Genomic DNA, 24,873 nt, shown 5'->3' on the forward strand with positions numbered 1-24,873 from the left:
TGGCATACCCACAGTATGATCTGCGACATACAAAAACCAAAGACTGGCTACTGAAATGGCTCAGTAGATAAAGGTGCTTGCTGCCAAGTCTGGCAACCTGAGTTTGATTCCTAGAACACATTTGGTAGAAGAGAACTGGCTGCTTAAGGTTGTCTTCTGACCTCACATTTCCACATACATACCATAGCACATGCACCCCTCCAAAACTATGTAAGTGTAAATGATTTTTTAAAACGATAAAGGCAGTAGAAAAAATAATTAGGTTTAAATTGAATGAAAATAGCTAATTCTACATTTTATTCTTTTATAAAGTGCTTCCCAACTTAGTGGCTACTGCCCCTCTTTGATCCTCCCTTTATCCCCTGGGACCGCCAGTCTGCCTTCTACCTATATGGATTTGTTGTATTAAATCAGTCATAAGAGGTGAGTTTTACTGTTTGTTTGCATTGTTGGCCTCAGCCTCCCACCCCCAAGACTGTTCTGTAAGACCAAGTGCTCTGTTACCAAACTGTTAACCAGCCCATTGTTTTTACTTTGTTTAATGTATTTTAAAGTTTCTTATGTTGTAGTATGTTTCATTGCTCGGTTACTTCATTTTTATGTGTCTTTTTTTTTTGCCTGTCCTGGAACTAGCTCTTGTAGACCAGGCTGGCCTCGAACTCACAGAGATCCGCCTGCCTCTGCCTCCCGAGTGCTGGGATTAAAGGCGTGTGCCACCACTGCCCGGCTTTATGTGTGTCTTAAATAATACTCATATAGCTAAAGAGTTTATTTTCTGAGTGTTTTGCCTGCATGTATGCCTGTACCACATGGGTACCTGGTTCTTACAGAAATGAGCTTCAGGGTCCCTGGAACTGAAGTGATAGTGGATTGTTAGCTGCCATATATGTGCTGGGAATTGAACCTGGGTGCTCTGGAAGAGAAGCCGAAGCTCTTGACTTGAGTCGTCTCTCCAGGACTTGTATGAATATTGATCTATTTATTTTTCAGTTATTGGGTATTTGGATTCTTTTGCCGTCCATGTCAGTAGTACTGCCACGCAGTGCACACACCAGCATTAATGTGAACACATGTTGCCAGTTCCTTTGATAAGACACTTGGGAGTAGAATTGCTGAGCTTTCTGGTGACCCCACTTTGAACTCTCAAGGATCCATATTTCCCACAGTGGCTGCATTTGATTCTACTGAAAGTGTTCAGGGCTTTCAGTGTCTTCATACCCTGGCTAACAATTACTTTATGTTTGTGTCACCTTTTTACTTTTTTTTTTTATGGGTGTGAAGTTTGTTTCATTGTTGTTGGATTTACGTTTTGCTTATGGCTTGCTAATAACATTTGGTATTTTTTATGTGCTTTTTGCCTTTTGTCTATGTGCATGTTTTCTTCGGAGAAATGTTTGTCAAAGTTCTTCAAAGAGTAATTAATTGGGTTATTAATTTACCTTTTTGTTTATATTTTGTTAATGAAAATTAAGTGTTCTTTGAAGGCCTATTTTGGATTATAAAACAGATTTTGAAATGCAAGAGTAAGGGATTTATGCTTTTCAAGTGAAATTATATTGAAACTTTCATTTATTTTTGTAGAAATGTAACTCACATTAGTTCTATAAATTAGCCCCTCTGACTTGTCTTTTCAGCCAGTTCCAGCAGATAATTGAATGCACTCAGTTTCCAAACCATGTCCTCTTTCTTCAGACCATAGATTTGTTCAAATTTCAGTTATCAACAGCTTTATTGAATATAATATACATACCATAAAAGCAACTTGTTGTCACTGTATAGTTGAATGGGTTTCACTAATTTGTCAAGTTCCATTCCATGACTTAAATATAATTTCAGGACATTTCTGTTACTCTGGAAAAATTCCTTCAGGCCTGTTGACTAATAATTCTGGAGTCTCTCTGTGTGATGCACACCCCATGGTCTCCTACTTGATTTGTCCTGTTGATTTTCCTTGAAGGAATGTTTCACATAGAGTTGTGACACAACATAGTCTTTTGAGACTGGGCGCTCTGAGCAGAATGTTTTGCGGTTCATCCATGTCACATTGGATACCTTCCAGAGTGCTGCTTATTGACAAGTAGTGTTTCATTCACTTACCAGTTGATGGACAGGCTGATGTATAGTGTGCATTTATGGACTTCTTATTTTTTTTTGAATATACAGTCTTTAATAACACCGAGAGATTGGGATAAGTCTGTATAAGGAAGTCTTGTGGACTTCTTACTTTGATGACCCACTGATTAACATTTACCACCCACGCTTGTCTTTTAAAGTAAATTTGCCTCTATAGATCTCTCTATACACCCCCCCCCCCCCACTGGTGTGACTGCCCTAAACACCAGGACACATAACCACAGTATCGTTTGTCCTACTTAGGAAATGAGCAGTTAATGTTTGCTATGATGTTAGCTGTTTGTTACTCTATAGTGAAATTTGCTCAGTTTTCCCTCAAGAAATCCTGAGTCTCTTTTTCACTTCTCACCAATTTAAGATCTCAGACTGGCTCATGGGTTCACATTGGTTATTGCTTCTCTTAGTTTCTTTCATTGTAGCATAGCTCCCTGACTTTTTCTTGTCTGAGATTTGGAAGAAAACCAACCAGTTATCTTTCTTCCTTATCTTGCTTTCTCTGGATCTCTTTATATTTTTTATTTGCAAGATACTTAGTATTAAGGTAAAGTTATATAGTATTTAAAACTATGTTTATGCAATATTTAAATTAGTGTATTTAAAATCATGCTTACTGCTGCTTTCTTCACTGTAGTAAAGGAAAGGAGTCAACCTGCATGCCCATCAACAGATGAATGGATAGCAAAAGTTTGGGTTGTGTATGTTTGTATGCTTGTGTGTGCATTTAATAAAATGCTATTCAGCTTTAAGGAAATATGCAGTCACAAAATTTGCATGAAAATGGATGGATGTAGAACATATAATATTAAGCAAGGTCACACAATCTCGGAGAAAAAGAACTGCATGTTTTCCCCCATGTTTGGAAACTAGCCAGTATATATGTAAACAAATGTCCATGTGGGAACAGTGCAACATGTTGAAAAGAGAGCAAGAAATAGCCCCTAAATACTAGGGGATGAGGAAGGACTGAATGCAGGTAATGGGCATGAGTCATGAAAGAGGGCGTAGTATTCTTTTTCTAATTTTAACTGTCATAAATTTTTTTTTTGTTCTTGGTTGTTGATAAATGCTTAACTCTTAATAGTAAAAGAGTAAAACCCAGCGAGAAGCTCCACAGCTTCAGAATGCCTATTCTAACTACATAAAAGTTCATTGAGATATGTAGACTTTGGGTCTGTTTAATTTTGGTGTATGTTTTTCAAGTTTTTAAAGTTGATTTTTAAATTTTTAGTGGTTGAGTAAAAAAATGAAAGCATAGCATCATAAAAACTTATTTTTTAAAAAATTATTTTAGTGCCTTATTTTAATTTAAAAACATTTGTGGTTTGATAAGGGGAGAATATGATGTCAGGTCATATCCTTATTTGTCTATAGTGTTTGAGTGAATAAGATGTTCAGTGCTGCATTCTAAAGGTGTAAATTTTGGTTTGTTCTTGTTTGGTAAGTAATATATAGGATGAAACTCCCTGACCATATGGTATCTGATTTCAGTAATGTTTTGTCAAATTGTTTTGAGTATCCATTGCTTAAAATAATTATACAGTAGGGCTATGTAGAGTACTTTAAAAAAGCTTCCCGGACTAGTGAGGTAGCTCATCTGGTAAAGGCACTTTCTGACAGGTATGACACCCGAGCTTGATGGCCAGAACCACGTAGTGAGAGAACTGACTCCTGAAGTTGTCCTCTGTCCTCTGTAGGCTCATACACACTAAATAAATGAGTGCAGTTTCAAGATAGCTCCCTAAACTGTGTAGTTGAAAAGATATTGTGTTCTCTTCCTTAAATTTCTTGGTAATTATACCCCATAAATGCAATTGTACATGAGGCTGCATTGAAACTTAGGGCCAAAGCTATGCAAAATTAGGGAAATATTGGGAAATAAACTCCTGGATTTTCTATAGAGCAGTTCAGAAGAGGGGCTAGGCAGAAAGTATAGAAATACACAGATATTTGGAACAGAAAGCCAGCTGACAAAGACTGTGTTTCAGAGAAAGACGGTTTGGGTAAGAAATGTGGTTAGTGGCCAGGGACTCTAGCTAGCATTTTGGGGAAGGAAACATTTCTTTCTAGATTATCTAATTTTTGAGAATTTTTGGGAATAAATTAGAGAAGGAATTTTCTGGATCAAGAAAAGCCTCTTCAGGTCATAAAGAAAAAGGGGGCAGGAGAAATGGAAGATGTCTAGACAAGCCTTTAGAGAACAAGTGCAGCGGGGCTAAGTTTGGAAGCAGAAACGCTAACTACAATCCACATTTCCTGGACCCTCTCACAGAGAGCTCCTTGACTCACCGCTTTGTCAGTCACACTTAGAAGTTCAGACAGGAATTACAGTGGTAGCCGTACTTGAGTATGGAGAGTATTTTGTTTTTTAGGAGTTGCTTTTGATTTTTACATGTTATCTTCTAAATAATAGACCAGTTAATTAACCTCACAGACCAGACTGGTTTCCCATTTTTGTTTTTTGTTTTTTTTTTTTTTTAAAGCTCTGATATAGTTGCCTGTTTTCTCTGCATCTCTGAAACGGCACACTATAGTGCTGATTAATTATGGATGGACTCTTGGAAGGTTACATCTAAGCCTGTGAAGTGAGAATGTGTTATGTCAATAATGTCTGTAATTAATATGGAGGTATTTGCTTTGCCCTTGTTTGTGGCGGATTAGCTTTCCTCGGCATGGGAAAGGCATGATAGAAGTCTTTCATTCAAATTCAGGGTTGAGACTGATAGGTAATTGAAAAAAATGTGTGAAAAAAATGGAATCCTAAATATAAATGGGCTGCCTTAGCATCACTGTGAATGCATTTGATGTTTGTGTTTTTCACTGAAGCCTCTATTTTTCCTCGACACATCTGTCATCTTATTTGAGAGCCACACACTTACTTTTACACAGGCCATGTACATACTTTGTCCCCTGACTGTGTAGTTAGTACAGTAGGAGCACACTTGCTGGAGTCAGGCTTTATCTGCTGAAGCCTTAACTGTCTCCACCTTTTACTTGCAAGAAAACTCCACAAATGACTCACCTTGAGTGCCTTACCCACCCCATGAGGATTGTAGTAACAAGTGGAAGCTTTAGACATACACTATCTTACAATGGTTAACTCATTTAATCCTGCTGTTGAGAGGCACAGGTGTTTATGTATTAATTATGCCCCGTTTAGCCCCTATAATGGCAGGAGACTAAAGCTAATTTGTGAAGCAGTCTGAAGGTACTCTTGATTTTAAAAATAAAATTTTATATTATTAGAAATGGTTAAATTTAACAATTTTTTGACGTGATGTTCTGATAATACATTGTGTTATCTCACATGTGCCATTGTTTTTCTACAGTTGACTCTTAATTACATCCTACTGTGTCCAGGGTTACTTTTTCTCCCATTGTTGTCTCTTTTCAGCAGTAGTCATCTAGGAGGGTAAGGAAATAGATTTGTATTAGCTTGGTGCTTACTATTTTTTCCCATATACTTGCTGGCCATTTCATTCATTCATTCATTTGTTCATTCATTCATTTATTTATTTTTAAGGCAGGGTCTTACTATGTAGACCTGGCTGGCCTCTAACTCACAGAGATCCTCCAGCACTTGCTATCCAACTGCTGGGAATAGAGGCGTATGCCTCTAAGCCTCACTGCCTGCTGGTCATTTTGAGAAATATCTTATTTAGTACTTTCCCCAGTTTTCTATCAGGTTTCTTTTGCTGTTCATGCTTTTCAAATGTTTTGAATATTAGCTTCATAATGGGTGGGTGGTTTGAAAATGAATCTACCTATTTCACTGGTAATTTTTCTTACTCTTGACTGCTTTGCTGTGCATAATCTTTCTAGAATTGTAGTGGTTTATTCTTGCTATGTTCAATTTGAATTAGTTTTTTAAATGAACAGGATTGACTGCACTTTAGAACTAATCCCCCTTATTAACAAGTTTGTCATATCCTTTGAATATTCCTTTAAAAAGAAAACTTTATAGACATCAACTGAATTACTGAGTGACGTCCAACAGTTTTCAGCAGGGCAGTCAGTAGCTGAAAGTCTCTCTGTCATCCCCAGCAAGGATGTCATCTGTTTGAACTCACCTTTTCTTGTTTGCCTGGAATGAGCTGGACTGATAATTTAGTAGGAGCTGTTTGCTGCTTCCTGTTTGCCGTAGTAATTTGGACTGTGCTGGTTTAGGTGACAGCCAGATGGTACTAGTCTTTAATCATTTGATCTTATGTCTAAGACAACTGAAATTATTTTTAGAGTGAACCTGTTTGTTTGTTACACCGTCTCTCCATTCTTCTGTTCTCTTTCTCTCATCCTCTTATTCACCTGCCGGATGTTACAGGAGGTTGAATGAAGATCTGTGATTATTTGGAGATTAGTGTTTGTTCTGTAAGGAAGAAATCTCACTAGTCCTGTTGGTTCATGCCAGCACTGCTGAGGCCGAGGCAGGAGGAGTGCCACAAATTTGAAGTCAGCTTGGACTACAGAGTGAGATTTTTGTCTCAAGAAACAAAAACCAAGTTAAACCAGACCAAACAAAAACAAAACTAGAAATAAGTTCTTGTAGAATCAGAATATTTCTTATTTTAGACTCACATCTAGCCTAGAAAAGTTACTTCCAGAATATAGGAAGAGCTTGCATGGTTTTTTATTTTGTTTGTTTTGTTTTGTTTTTTTTGTTTTTGTTTTTCTTTTCAAGACAGAGTTTCTTTGTGTAGCTATGGCTGCCCCAGAAATCACTCTGTAGACCAGTCTCCCTTAAACTCACAGAGGTCCACCTACCTCTGCCTTCAGAGTTCCAAGATCTGTGCAGTATCAGAGCCCAGCGAGCTTGGCATGTTTTATTCTTAAGTTTGCCCTTTACTGATGAGTGTGAGGAAGAACAGATTCTGAGGAAAATGCATAGGGCGACTTGATTACTTACATTTATATTGACAGTTTTGGGTAGGGCTTGGCAATGCCATGTATGTGCATTTTGGGTAAAGAAAAGCACTCTTCATAAAACAAAATAGATTTCTAGTATTCAGACTAATTAGAAAATATTATTTTAATATCCTGCAATGAATTATCTTGAGGTTTTTTTTTTCAAAGTTAAAAATTTGTAGGGGTGAAGAGATAGCTCTATGGTTAGAAATGTTTGCTGCTCTTCCAGAGGACCTGAGTTCATTCCCCAGCACTTCCATCAGACTGTCTCCAAGTGCATCTACACACATATAACAGATACAAACACACATACACATAAAATAAAAAAAAATTTGTTAGCATTTCAATCCTGATATTAGTACCACAGTTTACAGGAGTGTGTAATCACTGCAGCCAAAGCAAAAGGAAGAAGACAAAGCTGCAAGAGACAGAAGATGTAAAGTGTGACATCAGATTGAGCCTTTACTGCATTAGTAGACAGCTGCAGAGTTGCATACTGCGGTGACAGTCCTTAACAGAGAAGGTTTTTGTCAACTGCAGCAGTTGCTTTGTGTATGGGATAACTTTGCTGCCAGCTCTCCATGCTCTCTCCCGAAGCACCAGAGCCCTTTCCTGTCGTTTCAGAAGTCTGTTGGTGCTCTACCCACAGGAACTATGACTTTCACCAAAACCACCCCTCCCCCAGTTCATAATTTGGTTGTGTTGCCCACTATGATTCCTAAAATCTTATTTCTACTAGTACCATGACTGTACCAACATTTCCTGGTTCATTATAGACATTTTCTCTTCCTCCATGTTCTGTTCTTCACCTTGGTATTCATGTCCCGGTCTCCACAGTGGCCCCCTCTACCACTCCAGCCAACAGCACAGCTCCATCCTTGCCCTAACTGCTCTGTCTCTCTGCTTCTGCTATAACCTTCACATCATCACAGTTTCCACCGCGATCCAGCTTACTTCCTCAGCCACTGAAGTTTCTTTTATAACTCAAAAAGTTGCCAGGTATCTATTCTACGACTTCTTTGTGATTCCGTGGACTACACACCTTGTTGAGATGGTCTTTTCATCCCACACTACACCTGGTAATGAGTAGTGTGATATTTCTAAGTTAAGTGTGGTAGCACGCGCCTTTAGTTCCAGCACTTGGGAGGTAGAGGCAGGTGAATCAAGGCCAGCCAGGTCTACAGAGTGAGTTCCAGGACAGTCAGGGCTACACAGAGGAACCCTGCCTTGAAAAACAAGCACCAAAATTAGTGTGATTTATTTATTTATTAAAAATTTCCACCTCCTCCCATCCTCCCATTTCCCTCTCACCCCCCTCACTCCCCCGCCCCCTCGCTCGCCAGTCCTAAGAGAAGTCAGGGTGCTCTGCCCTGTGGGAAGTCCAAGGCCCTCCCCCTTCCATCCAGGTCTAGGGAGGTGTGCATCCAAACAGACTAGGCTCCCAAAAAGCCAGTACATGCAGTAGAATCAAAATCCGGTGTCATTATTGTTGGCTTCTCAGTCCGCCCTCATTGTCAGCCACAATCAGAGAGTCCGATTTGATCACATGCTTGTTCAATTCCAGTCCATAGTGTGATATTTTTTTTTTTTTTTTTTTTTTGGTTTTTCGAGACAGGGTTCCTCTGTAGCTTTGGAGCCCGTCCTGGAACTCCCTTGGTAGACCAGGCTGGCCTCGAACTCACAGAGATCCGCCTGTCTCTGCCTCCCAAGTGCTGGGATTACAGGCGTGCGCCACCACCGCCCGGCTCGTAGTGTGATATTTTTAAACAAAACATTGTCAACTGAATCATGATCATCAGATATGGTGAAAACAGACCCTTTGTTTTGTTTTGTTTTTTTGTCTTTTAGTCTTGACATTCTTTTCAAAGTAGTCTCTCAAATTCTTTCTCTGTCTTCTTTTACTACCACCAATAAAAGTTTTCTTCATTGTTAGATGGCCACCAACCATTACAGGATCCTCTCTAGCAACTGCTCTTTGGTGCCACTGTATCCAGTCAGCTTGGTATGTTTGAGTGGATGTTGCTGTATCTACCTCTTCAAGCTCTAAGACCAAAGCTGTTGGTTGTTCTCTATTCAGGGTGTCCACACCTGTTCATGAATGTATAGAGCTAAAGATGAAAACTTCATGTCTTCCTCTCCTGTTCGTGCCTCCTCATTTTTTAAAAGAATTTATTATGTATACAGTGTTTTTTCCTGCATGCCAGAAGAGGGCATCAGATCTTACTATAGATGGTTGTGAGCCACCAGGTAGTTGCTGGGAATTAAGCTCAGGACCTTTGAAAGAGTAGCAAGTGCTCTTAACCTCTGAGCCATCACTCTAGCCCCTAGACTTATTTATTTTTATGTGTTTGAGTGTTTTGCCTGTGTGTATGTTTTGTCCCTCGTATATGTTTTGGTACCTGTGGTCAGAAAATGTTGTTGGATATCCTGGACTTGGGTCCTAGGAAATGAATTCAGGTCCTCTCAGAGAGCAACAGTCCCCTCCATCCCCTCCACCTTATGTTTTGAGATAAGTTCTCTTACTGAACTTAGAGCTCATTGATTAAGCTAGAGTTCCTGGAGGTTCCCCTTGCCCTTCCAACCTCAGTGCTGGAGTTACAGATGTGTTACTACCACCTCTGTTTTTCAGTGGATGCTATGGGTGAAACTCAGGCCCTCATGCTTTTACAGTGTAAGCAGTTTGTCTGTTGAAAAAGCTCTCTTAAAATTCTCACCTGGGAGATGACTCAGTGCTAGCCATGCAAGCTTGTAGACTGGAGTTTAGATCCCCAGAAACCATGTAAAATCTGGGCAGCTTGCCTGAAATCCTTCCTAGCTCTCAGGAGGCAGAGACAAGGAAATCTTTGGGGCAAGACTAGGTAGACTAACTGAGTCAGCAAGCACCAGGCTCAGTGATAGACCCTGCTACCTATGTAAAATACAGGGAGAGTGGTTGAGGAAGGTAGACACCCATGCATGTGCACCCACATGTACATGGGAGTACATGGTACATCCACATGCGCATGTAGACACACAGATGCATGTGTGTGCACCCCCCTTTCCCATGTATATAACATGAACATCAAAAAAGCCCTATTCTATAATTTGAAAGTTCAGATGAGCAATAGTCCAACTCCTTTACCTGCTTGGCTTTCTCTGAGTCATGGCAGCACGGCTCCCACTTTGGTATTGGTGGAGATGATGGCTGGAGCTGGACTGGAGATTGGGAGAACCAGAGAGCAGTTTTACCTCCATTTTGAGATTTTTTTCTTTGTTGAAAAATTGATGTCCCCCAAATTAATATCCTCAAATATTGATGCCATAGTAATATAGCTAAAATTGTCCTTTATACAAAATTGGGGAGGAGGAAAACATATCATTAAACAAGATAATTTCTTTATAAAGCAAAAATTTCAAAATAAAAATACTCAGTGTTGGTGAGAATTATTTGAAAGAAGTATGTAAAATTTATTCAGAAAGCAGCTTCCCAGCATGTATGAAATTCACACTTTATCATCTAGTAAACTTTCAGAAACAGTTTCAAAGAAAAATTATTCAGACACAGGTTCATTACCAGAGATTAAAAATGTTCACTGTGGCAATATTTATAATAGAAAACTAGCTGGGAAAAAGGTAATGCATACAAGACTAAGAGTGCAGCTAAGTATAGTGTGAACATGCAGTGGATTAATCGTGGCCACAACATTGTCTACCCTAAAGCCGCATTATAGAGCAGCAAGAGAAATGGCAGAAATAGTAAGTATACATGTAAAATGAAAACATGAATTTTGATGGATTTCTCTATGAAATACTTGTTATATTTGAAAGTGTATGGTTTGAGCATACTACACACTATTTACTGTTAAATGCAATAAATTCTGAGTTAAACATATCTACCCATAAAAATCCAAGCAAGCATGTCATATAATAGTAGGATGACATATGAGGTAGAATTATAACCTGTCTTTAGTTTTTGATTACATGTTTGTCCCCTCCCCAATTTTGTATAAAGAGCTATGTATTTGGACAACCAGTGGAGAACATTAAACATAATTTTATCAAAGCAGTAACAGTGTTAACCTGACTTTAAATCCCTATCTTGTTTCAAAGAAACCTTTTATAGTGTCTTTTTCCCAGTTGACTCCTGAGTAGGGTGGCATTGTCCCTAGAGCTCCAGATGTGTGGGAACCTGACAGCCACAGGAATTTTAGATAATGGTCACCACACACTACAAAATACATTAAAAATTCTACTTAGGTTTTTCATGGTTCAGGTATCTAGGAAGGATTCATCTCTTAATATTACTTACATGTTTTGGTTGTCTGTTAAATACCAAATGAGAGCCAACAAGATGGCTTAGTTGATAAAGGTTCTTGCTGCCAATCTTGACTACCCAAGTTTAATGACCGGAAATTCACTTATTGGAAGGAGGGAGAGAGAGAGAGAAAGAGAGAGAGAGAGAGAGAGAGAGAGAGAGAGAGGAGAGAGAAGCATACCATAACCCACTTTTTAAAAGATGACCCTGACTTTTGGGGTGGGTGGGAAATCACTGTAGAGAGGCAGGAGATAGTGGAGAGTAATTTAGGCAAGTGTCAGCGGTGCCGGAGCATTGGTGGGACAGGTTTGTAACAAGTGCAGTTGCGAGTGGAGCTGTGGGCCTTGCTGAGTGTTATCCAAAAAACAGCAGAAAAGCAGAGAGTAAAAACTTCACATGAGATTGCGATTTGAAGAGTTGGGAAGAAGTGATGCTGTTTATAGAGGGGGGTAAGTGGGGTCAGCAGACTCTTGGGTTTTGAGAACTATGATTTGGCACTTTGAATAAACTATCTGAAAAGAGATCAGGAAGACTGAAGAAAAAAAATGCATTTTTGTCTCCTCCTCCCTGAATATTTTTCTTACTTGTTAGTAAGGCTGGTATTGGTGTGCATCCTTCAGCTTTTGTGACAAGCAGACATCCTTGTTTCTCCTGGTGAAAAGAGCGGATATTGGAGTTAAATATGAGTCATGTATTTACTGTTCTGTAATCTTTGGCTCCCCTCAACCCTCCCTCACTTTAAAATTGTGGTTGTTGATCTTATGAGACAAGGTCTTGCTATGTAGCCCAGGCTGCCCTTGATTTCACTGTGTGGCTCCTTCTGGCATCAACCTCCTTTTTCCCATTTGGTGGGATGATTGGTATGTACCAGATCTGAGGCTTAAATTGTAAAATTTAGTAAAAAGGACAGAAGAAAATTGGCTTATTCTATTTTTCAGGGCAACTCTGGCTAAAGGCTTAATGTTGAGAGGAAAGTTGCTTAGGAATAAAGCTTCAAATAGGCCAACTTACCCAGTGTAGAGTAATCTTGGAGGTCTTTGGAAATTCTAAATTCTAAGAATGAGTTTGCTTGGAGCGGGATGGCTCAGGTAAGCATCAGAGAGTAGCATCTGGCATATAAATTGATTATTTAGTCCCTGGCTGGCTGTGTGCTACCAGGTGCTGTGTTGTTAAAAGGTGGTCAACACGATGGTCTTAGAGTTAACTCAGAGAGTAGGTCAGATAGGTAAGCATCTGCAGTCTCTAAATGTAAATCTCGGGAAAGTTGCTGGCTGGTCAAATGGGGATGAAAGGGTATGCTGTGATTTTTAAGATCTCAGTTGAAGACTATCTTGGAGGAGATGGGAACATTTCCTTAATATTCATTACTTGTAGCCAGTTGTGGCATTGTTTTCTGGTTATATAGACATGAATGTGAAATTTTTTTAAAAAGTAAAGCAAAGCAATATGGTAATGCCTGTCTTAGGGAGTCTGGGGTAATTAATAAGATAATATATGTTAAATGCCCATCCAAGTTAGTATTCAGTGAATTATAGCTATTATTAACAGATGAAAGGACCCGAGAAAATGATTTGATTGGGAACAGCTGAAGGAAAAATTTTAAACAAGGTCATCGTGTGACCAGGATCTGAATGAGAGGATTGAAGAGGGGATAAAAGTTGTAGTGATGGGAAAGCAGATGCCTGTGATTCTGGAGGAAAGCTTAAAACTCCTCTATGGGCATGTCTGCTCTTTATAGAGGGGACTGCGGTGAGCTCTGAGATAAACTGACTCCAGGGCTACTGCAGTACTCCTAAACGTATGGCTGTCCCCGCTGTTAATTACAGCAAATAAAATAAAGCATTGGCACATGCAAAGGTAAAAATAAAAACCCATGCATTTTACTTTGGTTTTGTTTGCTTTTGTTTTGTTGGGGATGGGATAGATAGCTGGCCAGACTTGTATTAATTAGCTTATTAGAGCAGTTGTCTGGCCAGTAAATTCTTTGCCTGCATTTAATTTTTTGTTTTGATTAGAGTGATATGGAATTTTTAGCTCTTCTTTCTTTCTTTTCTTTCTTTCTTTCTTTTTTTTTTTTGCCCCAGGTCCAGCAAGACTATGAATCTCTGTTCCAAATGCTTTGCTGGTAAGTGCAGAAAAGGGTTTGGGTGTTTTTTGTTTTTTTGTGTTTTGTTTTTTCCCCCAACAATTTATTTTTTCCTTTTTTGTTATTTTAAGATTATCTAAATTATATGGCCCTTCTATGGATTTTGCATGGGGCTTTGTTTTCTTTATGTGTGAAAGCAGCTTCTCTTCACTGGGCACTTGATATATTGGTTAAGATTGCTGAACTGGCCTCTCTGAATGCAATAGAATTTCATGCGTACCTGCATCAAATGCAGTTTGCTCAGTTTGTTGGGATACAGAGGAATTTTAAAAATGTTTCTGGTTTAGTAGGGTCCTGTATATTAATCTCTGATCTTGACTTAAATGATTAATAGTAAATGTTGCTTTACCAATGAGAATACCACAGGAAGAATATTTTCATGTTGGAGTCAGGAAGCGAGTCACGCTGAGTTAGCCCCTTCTAATCAGATTCCTCCTTGAAATCATCTTGGGTAAGTCACTTCATCTTTTTGGACTTTAGATCCATCATTTGTAAAACACAGGACTGGGACTTGCCAAGGGCTTTACAATCCTCACATACTGATTGCGTTCTTGAACTGTGACTCCTTCCTGAACTTAAAATCCCCAATTTAGTTTCTCAAAGAGAAGTTTATAGCCAATCATCTTCTATAATTCAGTTTACTCTTTACTGATGAGATGTGTTTAGTTTCTTTTTAATTTGTCAAAGGCAAGCAAAGCTTGGGTACTGCATAGGATGTTATGGACAGATTTTAGTGATAACTCCATAGGAACAGACAGCAGGATATAGCATAAACTGAACTCAAGTACATAGTACATAGTGGTTGCAGGGACCTTTCAAGGGAAAGTTCAAGAACTGGGCACAGGTGACAAAGCAGAGGTGCTATAGAGACAGAAGAAATGGACTGGTAATGAGCAAAGTAGTCTGAGAGATGATAGATTTGGTAATTACATTTTAAAAACATGGCTTTCAAGTTCTTGAGAAAGACATTCCCAAGTTGTAGGAGGAGATACACATACATCTCAAATGACATGGAACAATTTATAACTCTAAGTCCTTTTTAGTTAATGCTCTGAGAGTGTTTAGGACATGCTTGTGAGTGTTGACTAGAACAGTGTATATTTTGGGAGTTATTAGGTCTGAAGAGGCAGACTTGATGGTGGGTGGTTGTGTTGGTTGTAATTCTAAGGATGCAAGCTTTTTACTTAGAAGGCTGTTAATGTTTAACTCTTTTTATATTGGGGTGTGTCAGAGGGAAAGCCCAATCAAGAAGGGGGCTCAGAAGAATCCAATCAAAGTGATTTTTTGTTATTGTTGTTTTCATCTTGGATTCATTATGCTATCTGAGCAAAGAAACAATCATTCTGCAATCTTCATTAAACCTTGACATTTGTGCCTAAACTAGAGGATAGGTGGGAATTTTGGCCTGTTGTAGGAGTAGGGAAACAACCAATTTGCATCTGTTCAGAGTTAGCAGTTTGTCACTTTAGGTTTTTAAAAGAAAAGCTTAGTTGGTAAATTTGAGCTTCATCCAATTTTAATCACATTATGCCAGGTTCTGTGGAGGGCTACATTCTGTTGATAGCTGTAATTACAGATACAAAGAAATATTTCTTCAATGATAAGAACTTTAGTAGGACAGATGAACATAGGTACAGTTTGCAGTAGATTGTAGCTCTATTCACAGGGTGATCTCCATTGGAGTTTGTAGAGATCTTCCTTTGGGAAGGCCAGATACCTTTGAATAAGGCAGTTCACACTAAATACTTAGGAAGAACTCTCTCATGTCCCTGGATGAATATAATGTTTTTTTTAAAAAAAATCATCAACTGGATGGTGGTGGTGCACGCCATTAATCCCAGCACTAGGGAGGCAGAGGTAGATGGATCTCTGTGAGTTCGAGTCCAGCCTGGTCTATGTAGTGATTGCCAGGACAGGCCCCTCAGCTACAAAAACCCTGTCTTGAAGAACCAAAATCAATCAAACAAAATCATCAACAGAGTCAGTTTGTGGCCTTCATGTTTCTTTAGATTTGTTCAAGTTTTACTTTCTTTGGTTATAGTTATTTGTTGCTGCTGTTGTGTCCATCCTTTTTATACAGGTTTTAAAAGCATTTTGGGAGAGGGCTGGGGTGCGGTTCAGTTGATAGAGCTTGTTTAGTGTGCATGAAGCCCTGGGCTCAATCCTTAATAAACCAGGTAAACTGGACATGGTGCTCCATGCTAGCACTGAGGTATGGAGGCAGGAGATTCAGAAGTTTGAAGTCATTCTTGACTGCCTGCTGAGTTCGAGTCCATGAAACTCTGCTTTCAAGAAAAATGCTTTCACATTTGTCAGGTTCTTGCCTCTTCTGTTACTTGCTTCTGCCTGCTCACACAGCACTTGAATTCTTTAAGAAGAAAAAAAAACACCATTGAACTTTAAAAATGCATTTGTGTATTGTTTGGTTATGAAGTTAGAAAAGCATAGGGAATATATTATTGACATGAGATGCATACAAGACAGCATGAAGATTGCTTTTGCTACAGTTACTTTAAATGCTCATTAAAAGCCAGGTGTAGTGGTGAATGCCTATCATTCCAGCATTCAGAAGGCAAAGGCATGCAGTTATCTGAGTTAGCCTGTCTGATCCATGTAGCAAGTTTCAGGATAGTCAGAACTACACAGAGAAATCTCTCTCAAAACAAAACAAAGCAGAACAAACAACCAAAGATACCGAAACATTTCTTTTTAAAGTGTGTTTTGTTTTGTTTTGTTTTAAATAGAAGCAAGCATATGGGGCTGGAGAGATTGCTCAGTACTTGAGTTCTGCCTGCTCTAGGAGAGTCATGCATTTGATTCCCAGCATATACCTGGTGGCTCAGAATGGTCTAATTCTAGTTCCAGGGTTTTGATGTCTTCTTCTGGCCGCTAAGGGCACTGTGTATGTATGTGATGCAGAGACATGCACTCATAAAATAATAGGCCAAGAGAAGAATACTCTGAAAAATCATAGTAGGCAGTTTCTTTTAAGCAGAATGTGTAACTATTACTAGGTTTCTTATTGATATGACAGAATAGCTGACAGAGACAACTTAAAGAAGGGGTTTATTTTGTTTTTAATTATGAGTATGTATTTTTGCTCACAGTGTGAGAGTCGAAAGTCTGTGACAGGGCATAGTGTGGTAGCTGTGTCACTGTGGCAATAAGAGTGTGAAGCTGTTTACGTCTGTCTTCAGGTCCAGCCCCGCAACCCACTTCCTCCATTGAGACCAGTGGTTCCCAACCTTCCTAACTCTGAGACCCTTTAATTCAGCTATAAAATTATTTTTGTTATAACTTCATGATTGGCATTTTGCCACTGTTGTGAATCATAATGTAAATATCTGTGTTTTCCAGTGGTCCTAGGCCACCTCTGTGAAAGGGTCGTTTTATTAAAAAGGCTGAACTGCTGATCTTAGACCCAGCATCTTAAAGGTTCCACAATGTCTCAAAACAAAGCTATCAATGAGAGACCAAGTGTTCAAACACATGTGCCTGTAAGGGAAATTATCACAGATAACTAATAACAATAATTTAGACCTATTTCCTATTTAAGAATAATTTAAGACATGTTCTTTCTTATTTGACCTAAAACTGAGTAAATAAGGGAGAGATGATTATTCGCAGTGAAAGCAGTTTTTTAATTTTCATGAAATACTTCTACTAAAAATAAGTATTAATGAATTACTAATTGTTAGCTGACCAATTTAAAATGCAGCTTAACCCACCCACCCCCATAAGGTTTCTCTGTATATTCTTTTTTTTTTTTAATTTATTTATTATGTATTCAGTGTTCTGCCTACCTGCGTACCTGCACCCCGGAAGAGGGCACCAGATCTCATTATAGATGGTTGTGAGCCACCATGTGGTTGCTGGGAATTGAACTTAGGACCTCAGGCAGAGCAGTCATTGCTCTTAACCTCTGAGCCATCTCTCCAGCCCTCTCTATATATTCTCGACTATCCTGGAACTTGCTCTATAGACCAGGCTAACCTCTAACTCACAGAGATCTGCCTTTAAATCTTAAAGTGATAATGAGATTTCACTCTTAAAAATTAGCCTCATCCATTTTCTTTTCTCTCTGTGTGCTAGTAATATGTGTAGAAGTCTATGGTCAGTTTTGGGTGTTGTTCCTAGAAGCCATCTAGCTTGGTTTTTGACAGAGTGTCTCTTACTGGGACCTGGAATTTGCCAATTCAGGGATCCTTCTGTCTTTGTCTCCACAATGCTGGGAGTACAAGTTTGTGCCCTGTGCCTGGCTTTTTATTTTTATTATTTATTTATGTTTATTTTTTAATACACATGAGTGCTCAGGGTTTCATGCTTATATGGCATGGGCTTTCCTGAGATGTTTTTCTTATGGTTCTGGGCTTAGACCAGGACCTCACACCTGGTAGGCAGCAGCCTTTCCATGGCTAGATGCTGCACAGTGTTTATTCTGTTTGAGCTCTTTCTGTTGCCTTTTATAATCTGTGCCATTTTAACTGTTTTACTGTTACAGTGTTTCCATAATAATTGGCCCTCATTTGCTTTATACAACAGTGTTTTTTAGTTCTGGAGACTGAAGCCTAACTCAAGGTTTCAGTAGGGTGTTTTTTTCTAGAACTGCAGAAGCAGATCATCCCGTGTTTTGCCTGTAGTGTGATGTTCCTTGACTTTTAGTCATTCTATTGTGGACTTTCTGTCTGCTGTCTGTTTTCTGTCTCCTAAGGACAAGTGACATTGGAGTTAGAGCTGTTCCTTATTCAGGATTATTTTTATTGGGGAATCTTTAACTAATTACCTCTACAAAGACCCCCTCTTTTTTTTTATAAATGGGTTCCTATTCACAAGTTGTAGATAGATATATTTTGGAGACAGAGGTGGGAGCATTGTATCACTTAGTCCACTTTAATAATATGTAACTACTTTTAAAACAAATAGGTGTATAGCGGGACTTGTGCTCCAGATTACACTTCTTCATCAGAGAAATTCAGAGACCTCTCAGATCTGAGAACTACTTGATTTGGAGATGGTTAGCCTCTTATGTAATAGTCATGAAGAGCAGCCTGACAGATCTGCTATGTCTCCTGTACTGTGTGTACTTGGGATTCCTCTTATCTGATGGGAAAGTGGGAAATAATTGGTGATAGGCTCAGAGTGGTATTGAATACCATGGGATTTTTATTTCTTTGTGTACTTCTGTAGCTTTGATGCCGCATAACTATTGGTACTCAAAGCATTTCTTGATCTAGTTAACTTTGTGGAGTTTTGGAAACTTTTCCTGGTTATAACCCTTTTGAAATTAATCTTTTAGCTGAAGAAGGGATATCAAGTTTTATAAAAAGACATTATCTTTAAGCTACTAAAGTATAACTAAAATTTGATTTTTACTACTATAAAATTTTATATCGGAAGTCCACAGTGTTTGTTGACTTCTGGAGTCTAAAGTAGATCTGTCTGTTAACAGTTTGAACTCATATCAAAAGGTAGGCTTTAACTTTTTTTGGTTACTCTTACACTATTAGATACAAGAAAGATAAAGACCCTTAAGACTTTGGGTTTGATAGAAATAGAGGACTTCTGTGTAGAGAAAATTAAAAACAGTACATGATCAAACATTCTAAGAAGGAGGGTATTTGTATATGAACAAGAATAACTATTTGTGACAAAAAGACTAATGAAGAGTATGCGTAGTTAACAGTTCTGCTTTCAGAAGGGTTTAAAGTCTGAAGTAATGTCCTGGTGACTGAGATTGCTGCAGCTCTTTTGTCTTATGAAGCCCAGTGTTACTTGCTTCATAGCTCCATTTTACAGAACAAGAAACTGCAGCTCACGTCTCCAAGATCAAATAGATTTTAGAGTGAAGGTTAGTTTTCTAGGTATTTGAACTCCAGTCCTCATCTCCATAGTATACAGTGACTAGGCATGCTCGCGATAGATTAGATGGAATTGTAAAAGCTCTGGTGAAGTGGATTTGGAGAGAACTGATTAACAGGTTATAGCCATGTCAGTCCATTAGCATGTCGTTTCTGCTTTTCCCATGCTCCTTCCTGTGAGTTCAGTTATAATTCGTCTCTAGATCTCCAGGGAAAATCAGGAAGGGTGCTGGAAGCTTCACAGATTAGTTAATTCAGGAAGGGTGTTGGGGGGTGGGAAGGAGAGAGATGTGGAAATGTTTTTGTCTAAAGCATTTTCTATTTCTGTGGTGAGATTTCATTTCTTAACATCTTTCTTGTGCCTTTTGTGTAACTTTTAGCTCGTTAACCTTCCTCTCTGTACTGCATAGCAAAGCTGTATTCCTAATTTAGTCTTCTGTGTTTAGCTTCTTAAAAGATTTTTAAAAAGTGTTTGAAAATGTGATTTAATTGTGGGCTTGTTGGTGCGTTGTCAGTGGGAAGGCAAAGATGAGTTTCATGTTTAGACAGTGTGACAGTAGGTTTTGATGTTAAACTGCCTCGTTGGTATTCCTGTTCTCATACACATGTGCATAATAGTGTTAAAGAAATTGGTTTCCTCATATCCATATTTAGCAGCTTGGTTAAGTTATGGAAAGCCGTCCTCTGGCTGTGTATATGCTCATTTGGAAACCTTGTATGGTTTATAAGGACACTAGTGATTTGTTCCCAGCCTCCCTGTGGAGTTTGTTCCAAATTACAGTCTAATTCCACTACCCTGTCCTGTACTCCTGAGCTGTTAATTTGTACATTTCGATGCAGTTTGTTTCATCTTGGTGCTTTTGTAATCCAAACTGAATGTAACGAGCTGTGTGCTTTAGAGACCTGGCTTTGCCTTGCCAATTAGAACAAAGTAGTTACTGAAAAAGAATATATTTTAAATAAAACATGGTACCCATGAGTGGGACTGACACTCATTTGGGAATAAAAAGATACTACTTTAGCTCTGACTCACAAATACCTGTTGGAAAGATCAGTACTTTGGGGGAAAAGAGTCTAAGGACTTACCTCCATTGAGTGATTTTGTAACTTTCCTCATGTGACTTGTCAATTTTAAAGCTTTGCCATTACAAATCTGCCCTTTCCTCTTTGTGATCATTTGAGACATGGTAGCAAAACTCTCTAAATTCCTAAGCATTCAACCAATGAATGATGTAGTTTTTGAGCTTTGCTTGCTGCTGTTTAGGTGGGTAGGGGCATATGAAGCTAGTAACTATTTAGATAATAGTGTATCTCCAGAGATAGATGAAATTATGACGATTAAGGTCCTAGAATTTGTGGGGTACTATTTTATCTTTAGCTGATAGTAGCAAATATTAGGTGTCAATGACTTAATACTGGAATTTTAGTTTCATTTTTTATCAAGTATTTAAAAGCCCTGATGTTTTTGGATAGACCATCACAGGCTAATAATTTACCAATTTACTCTCAAGAAAGACCATATTTTGGTATTGTATTTGCATGTACTCTAAAATCAGTTATTTTTAGCTGATATGTCAAATAAACTCAAGAAATTAGCACTCCCCAGTTAAATAGTAATGTTGCGTATGTTTCTCTATTTTGTACAGAAATTATTTTGTAAAAAATCAAATTATCAGTTGTGTTGAAATAATAATGCCGAGAGAAAAATTAGATGAGTAAAGAGTTTGTAATGAGTTTGTTCAACATTTTGGTGTTTGTTAGCCCAGGTAGGGAGAGACTAAGAAGAATACATCTAAGAGAGACTAAGAGCAGTTTACTTAAAAAGTACATAGGACTGTATTAAGGTTTCTAGAAAAAATGAGCAGCTAGTTAATTGGACTTAAACTAGACATCATATTTCTAGCTGTGTCCTATGAAAGTCTTTCAGGTTCTGCTGATTTTTTTAAAAGCTATTTTTACTTATCTACTTTATATGAGTGTCTTGTCTGCATGTACATTTGCACATCAGATCCCATGGGACTGTACTTATAGAAGGTTGTGAGCCACCATGTGGGTCCTGGGAATTGAACTTAGAACCTCTGGAAGATAGTCCATCCCTTTAGCCCCATCTACTAATGTTTTGAAGAATGACGGTAACAGAGTATTATTAAGTGCCCCATACTTCATTTCTGAATGTTAACACCAGCTATTGATAATTATCCCATTAGTTTTCTGAGTGAAGGATTTAGTCTGTTCTGTCTTGGTAAATAGCTGAGCAATAGGCTAATACAATGTTAAACTGACAGTGCAGATGATTTTATTTGAAAGTATTGGACATCTGTAGAAGTTGCTGATTTTGCCAGCTTTGTGTAAAGTGACAGCGGTGTGCCTTTGACTCATGGCATGTTTGTTTTCATGAGTCGTCATAAGTAATCAATAGGACACCGGTCCCAAGGTGTCAAGGCTTGTTGCTCCTGTCTGCTCAGCCTATCTATCCACTAAGTACTCATCTTGAGTGCCTAGCACTGTTTCTGTTTTTAGGAAGTCTAGAGTTGTGAACCCATCGATCTTAGATTTAAATGGTGGTTACATACACTCCGAGAAAAAGAAGTTTTAGGTGTAAAATATCAGTGCTCTTCCTAGTCATTTTCTGAGTGAAAGGTTGGAAGTGAGCTGGGGTGACACTGGAAGCAGCCATTTTGTCGTCTTTGTTGTTGTTGATTAGGTCCATCTTTTAAAAACATGGATTCAGCATGTTTCCTTTCTCCTCATGTGAATATATTAATTACATATTATGTTAGTAATTTCTTATTTTAATTTTTTCAGTACATAATTTTAAAGGCAGAATAAAGGCTACATTATTTATCCATTATTTGTAATGTCTTAGAAAATTCAATGATATAAAGAAAGCTGATATTTCCAAATATTAGAGCATATCAATAGCACTATTTGTGACATCATTATAGTATATCTAAGAATTATTTTAAAAGTGAGTTGGTTGGTTTTCTTTCTTGTGGGAATTATTTTTAAGATAGAGTTGGTCTTACCTCCCCATTTTTAATGTTAGTAAATCTTAAGATAATACTAGATATCTTTAGATTCTGTCAGGTTAGAAATTTCTATAGGCGAGAAAAAAGTCTACAAGGTTCTCTTGCTTCTGTTTCAAGAGTGCTGGGGTTGTGTTTTTCAGGTAAGAGTTGTTTGCATAAGTTGGATTTTATCGCATACATTAATTAAAAGTTGATTTGAATGTCCGACATTACCAGTGCCTTAAAGAATTCCTTCTCAGATATAACAAAGTTTTATTAAAGATGCGTATTTCAACTTAAGATCAAGTGTTCCATTCCCTGAGGTACATGTTCTTTTAAAATGTCCTTTCCTACTTGTTTTTATGTGTTGATGGTTATGGCTAGGGGAACTCATCACAAGGGGAGCATAAAAAGTTTATATTTATTCCTTTTCTCAAGTCAACTCACTTCATTCCTCAGCTCTTTGTACCTTACAACATTATCAAGGAGTTTGTCTTTATGCTGCGTGAACACCATAAAAGGCTTCAAAAGTGTCCTACCACCTATGTGTGAACCTGGAGGGCATTGTGCTAAGTGAAATGAATCAATCACAGCAGGACAAGTGTATGACTTGCTTAAGGAACCTAGATTAGTCCATTCATAGATACATCAGGTCAGATGGTATTTGCCAGGGGATCATGGCAGGAATGGGGATTTACTAACAGATATGGGGTATCATTTTGATATGAGTTTTCAAGATAAATTACTATCTTGACATTAGACATTTAGACACATGACAGACATGCCACAATACAAATGACTAAAAATGTTTTGTACTTAATATTATTTTTTTCCTTGATTTAAAAATAAATCTTTAAAAATTTATTGTCCACAAGTGAAGTGTTACATAGTTACCGAATAAACCATCTTAGTAGAAAAGAATTAAAAACGCTTCCATAAGTAAGTAATACTTAGAACAGAAATTATCTTTTAATGTTTTTCCCTGGTTAATCTGTATCCTTGGTCTTTCCCAGGGGCAGTGTGCCTTGCCCTCTCCGAGGAGTGGATGGGAGGGTGGGATGGGGGAGGAGAGGAAGGGAGGGAGTGGGAACTGGGATTGGTATGTGAAATGTAAAAAGGTAGTTTTCTCTCTCTCTCTCTCTCTTTTTAAAATAACAGCCATAAAAATCTGTGTAATTGATGGCTGACTGAGCATTTTATGTGATTAAATAAAGAAAGCCTTAATGAGTGAAGTCTTGAATACATGTGTATTTTTGACATAGGGTCAGCCATACCAAGACCCCATAGTCTCAGACCCATGGGAAAATCGAACCCTGTCTCTCCCTTCCACCATGAGATTCAGAGGGATTGCAAAAAGCCTACCTTGGGGCATCCAAGTGTGAACTCTGGCAGTATGTGAAGAAAATGTCCACCATAGGTTTCTCCCCTGATATTTCTGGTTTAAGACTGCTTCCCTGCAGAGACTGCTTCTACCTAGATTAGCTAAACCTGTACCCTTGTTCAGATGAGTTCAGTAACCCTGCCTCTTGCTCCACTGTATATAATAAACACACTGAGCTTCCAGGGTGCTGTGGATTCTTCTTCAGAAAGCCCAGCCCATACCATCCCAGTTTTTCTGAGTATCTGTCCTTTCTTCATCTTCTCATTGCCCCAGTCTCCGGAGCTGTGAAAGGATGTGACAGTGTAGTGGCCTCTTGTCACATGGTGACCATTATATATTTCACTCACTGTGAATCCAATTAGATTACTTTAATGAAATATATTATTAAAACTATATTAGCCAGGCAGTGGTGGCCCACACATTTAATCTCAACACTCAGGAGTCAGAAACAGGCAGATCTTTGTGAGTTTGTGGCCTGCCTAGTTTATAAAGTGAGTTCCAGGATAGCCAGAGCATGCATTCATGCGCGTGCACGCACACACGCGCGCGCATACACATACACCACCTGTAGTTTTTAGTTTTTAAAAAAATCAAAATAAGGCTGGGTATGGTGGTGCAGATCTTTAATACAGCACTTGGGAGACAGGCAGAGACCGGGAGATTTGAGTTCAGGATCAGTCTGGCCTACATAGTGAATCCCAGGCCAGCCAGGGTTAGTAAGACTCTGTGCTGGCTAGTTTTATGTGAGTTGACACAAGCTAGAATCATTTTGGAAGAGGCCCTCACCAGATTGGCCTGTGAACTTGATCTTTAGGTTAGTGTCTAGAACCTCGCATATGTTAAGTCTGTGTAGTACCAGTGAGCTATATATCTCTGGTCCCCATGTATCTTTTCTGTTACCTACTTGAAATGCATTGTTTGTATTTTTATATTTAACATATACTTCTTCACTTGCAGCAGCAACCTGCATGCCAGACTTTAAATGCTAACAGGGAAAATTAGTGTGACCTCTGGGTACTAATGGGATAATTAATAGGAAGAAAAATTAAACTAGAATAAAAGCAATAGAGACTAATATAAATCCCCATACACTTAAAAAAAAAAGGTAAGCAAAATTGACAGATCTTTAACTGGACCATCAGAGAGACAAAGGA

At 38.4% G+C, this 24,873-nt stretch overlaps 1 protein-coding gene across 2 annotated transcripts in view; it reads left to right on the forward strand.

Moving 5' to 3' along the window:
* Zfand3 (zinc finger AN1-type containing 3) overlaps positions 1-24,873 on the forward strand; it is a 194,483-nt gene that overhangs the window by 37,972 nt on the left and 131,638 nt on the right. Inside the window, exons 1-2 of one of the 2 annotated variants that reach the window (XM_075979758.1) lie at positions 403-423; positions 13,411-13,451. In XM_075979758.1, coding sequence (XP_075835873.1) covers positions 13,424-13,451 — 28 coding nt within the window. In that variant the 5' untranslated portion in view covers positions 403-423; positions 13,411-13,423. Of the gene's footprint in view, positions 1-402; positions 424-13,410; positions 13,452-24,873 lie in introns of those variants that run through there. The other variant, XM_075979757.1, reaches the window with a different exon arrangement.

Source organism: Microtus pennsylvanicus, chromosome 7 (genome assembly GCF_037038515.1).
Source record: "Microtus pennsylvanicus isolate mMicPen1 chromosome 7, mMicPen1.hap1, whole genome shotgun sequence".
Classification (NCBI taxonomy): Eukaryota; Metazoa; Chordata; class Mammalia; order Rodentia; family Cricetidae; genus Microtus; species Microtus pennsylvanicus.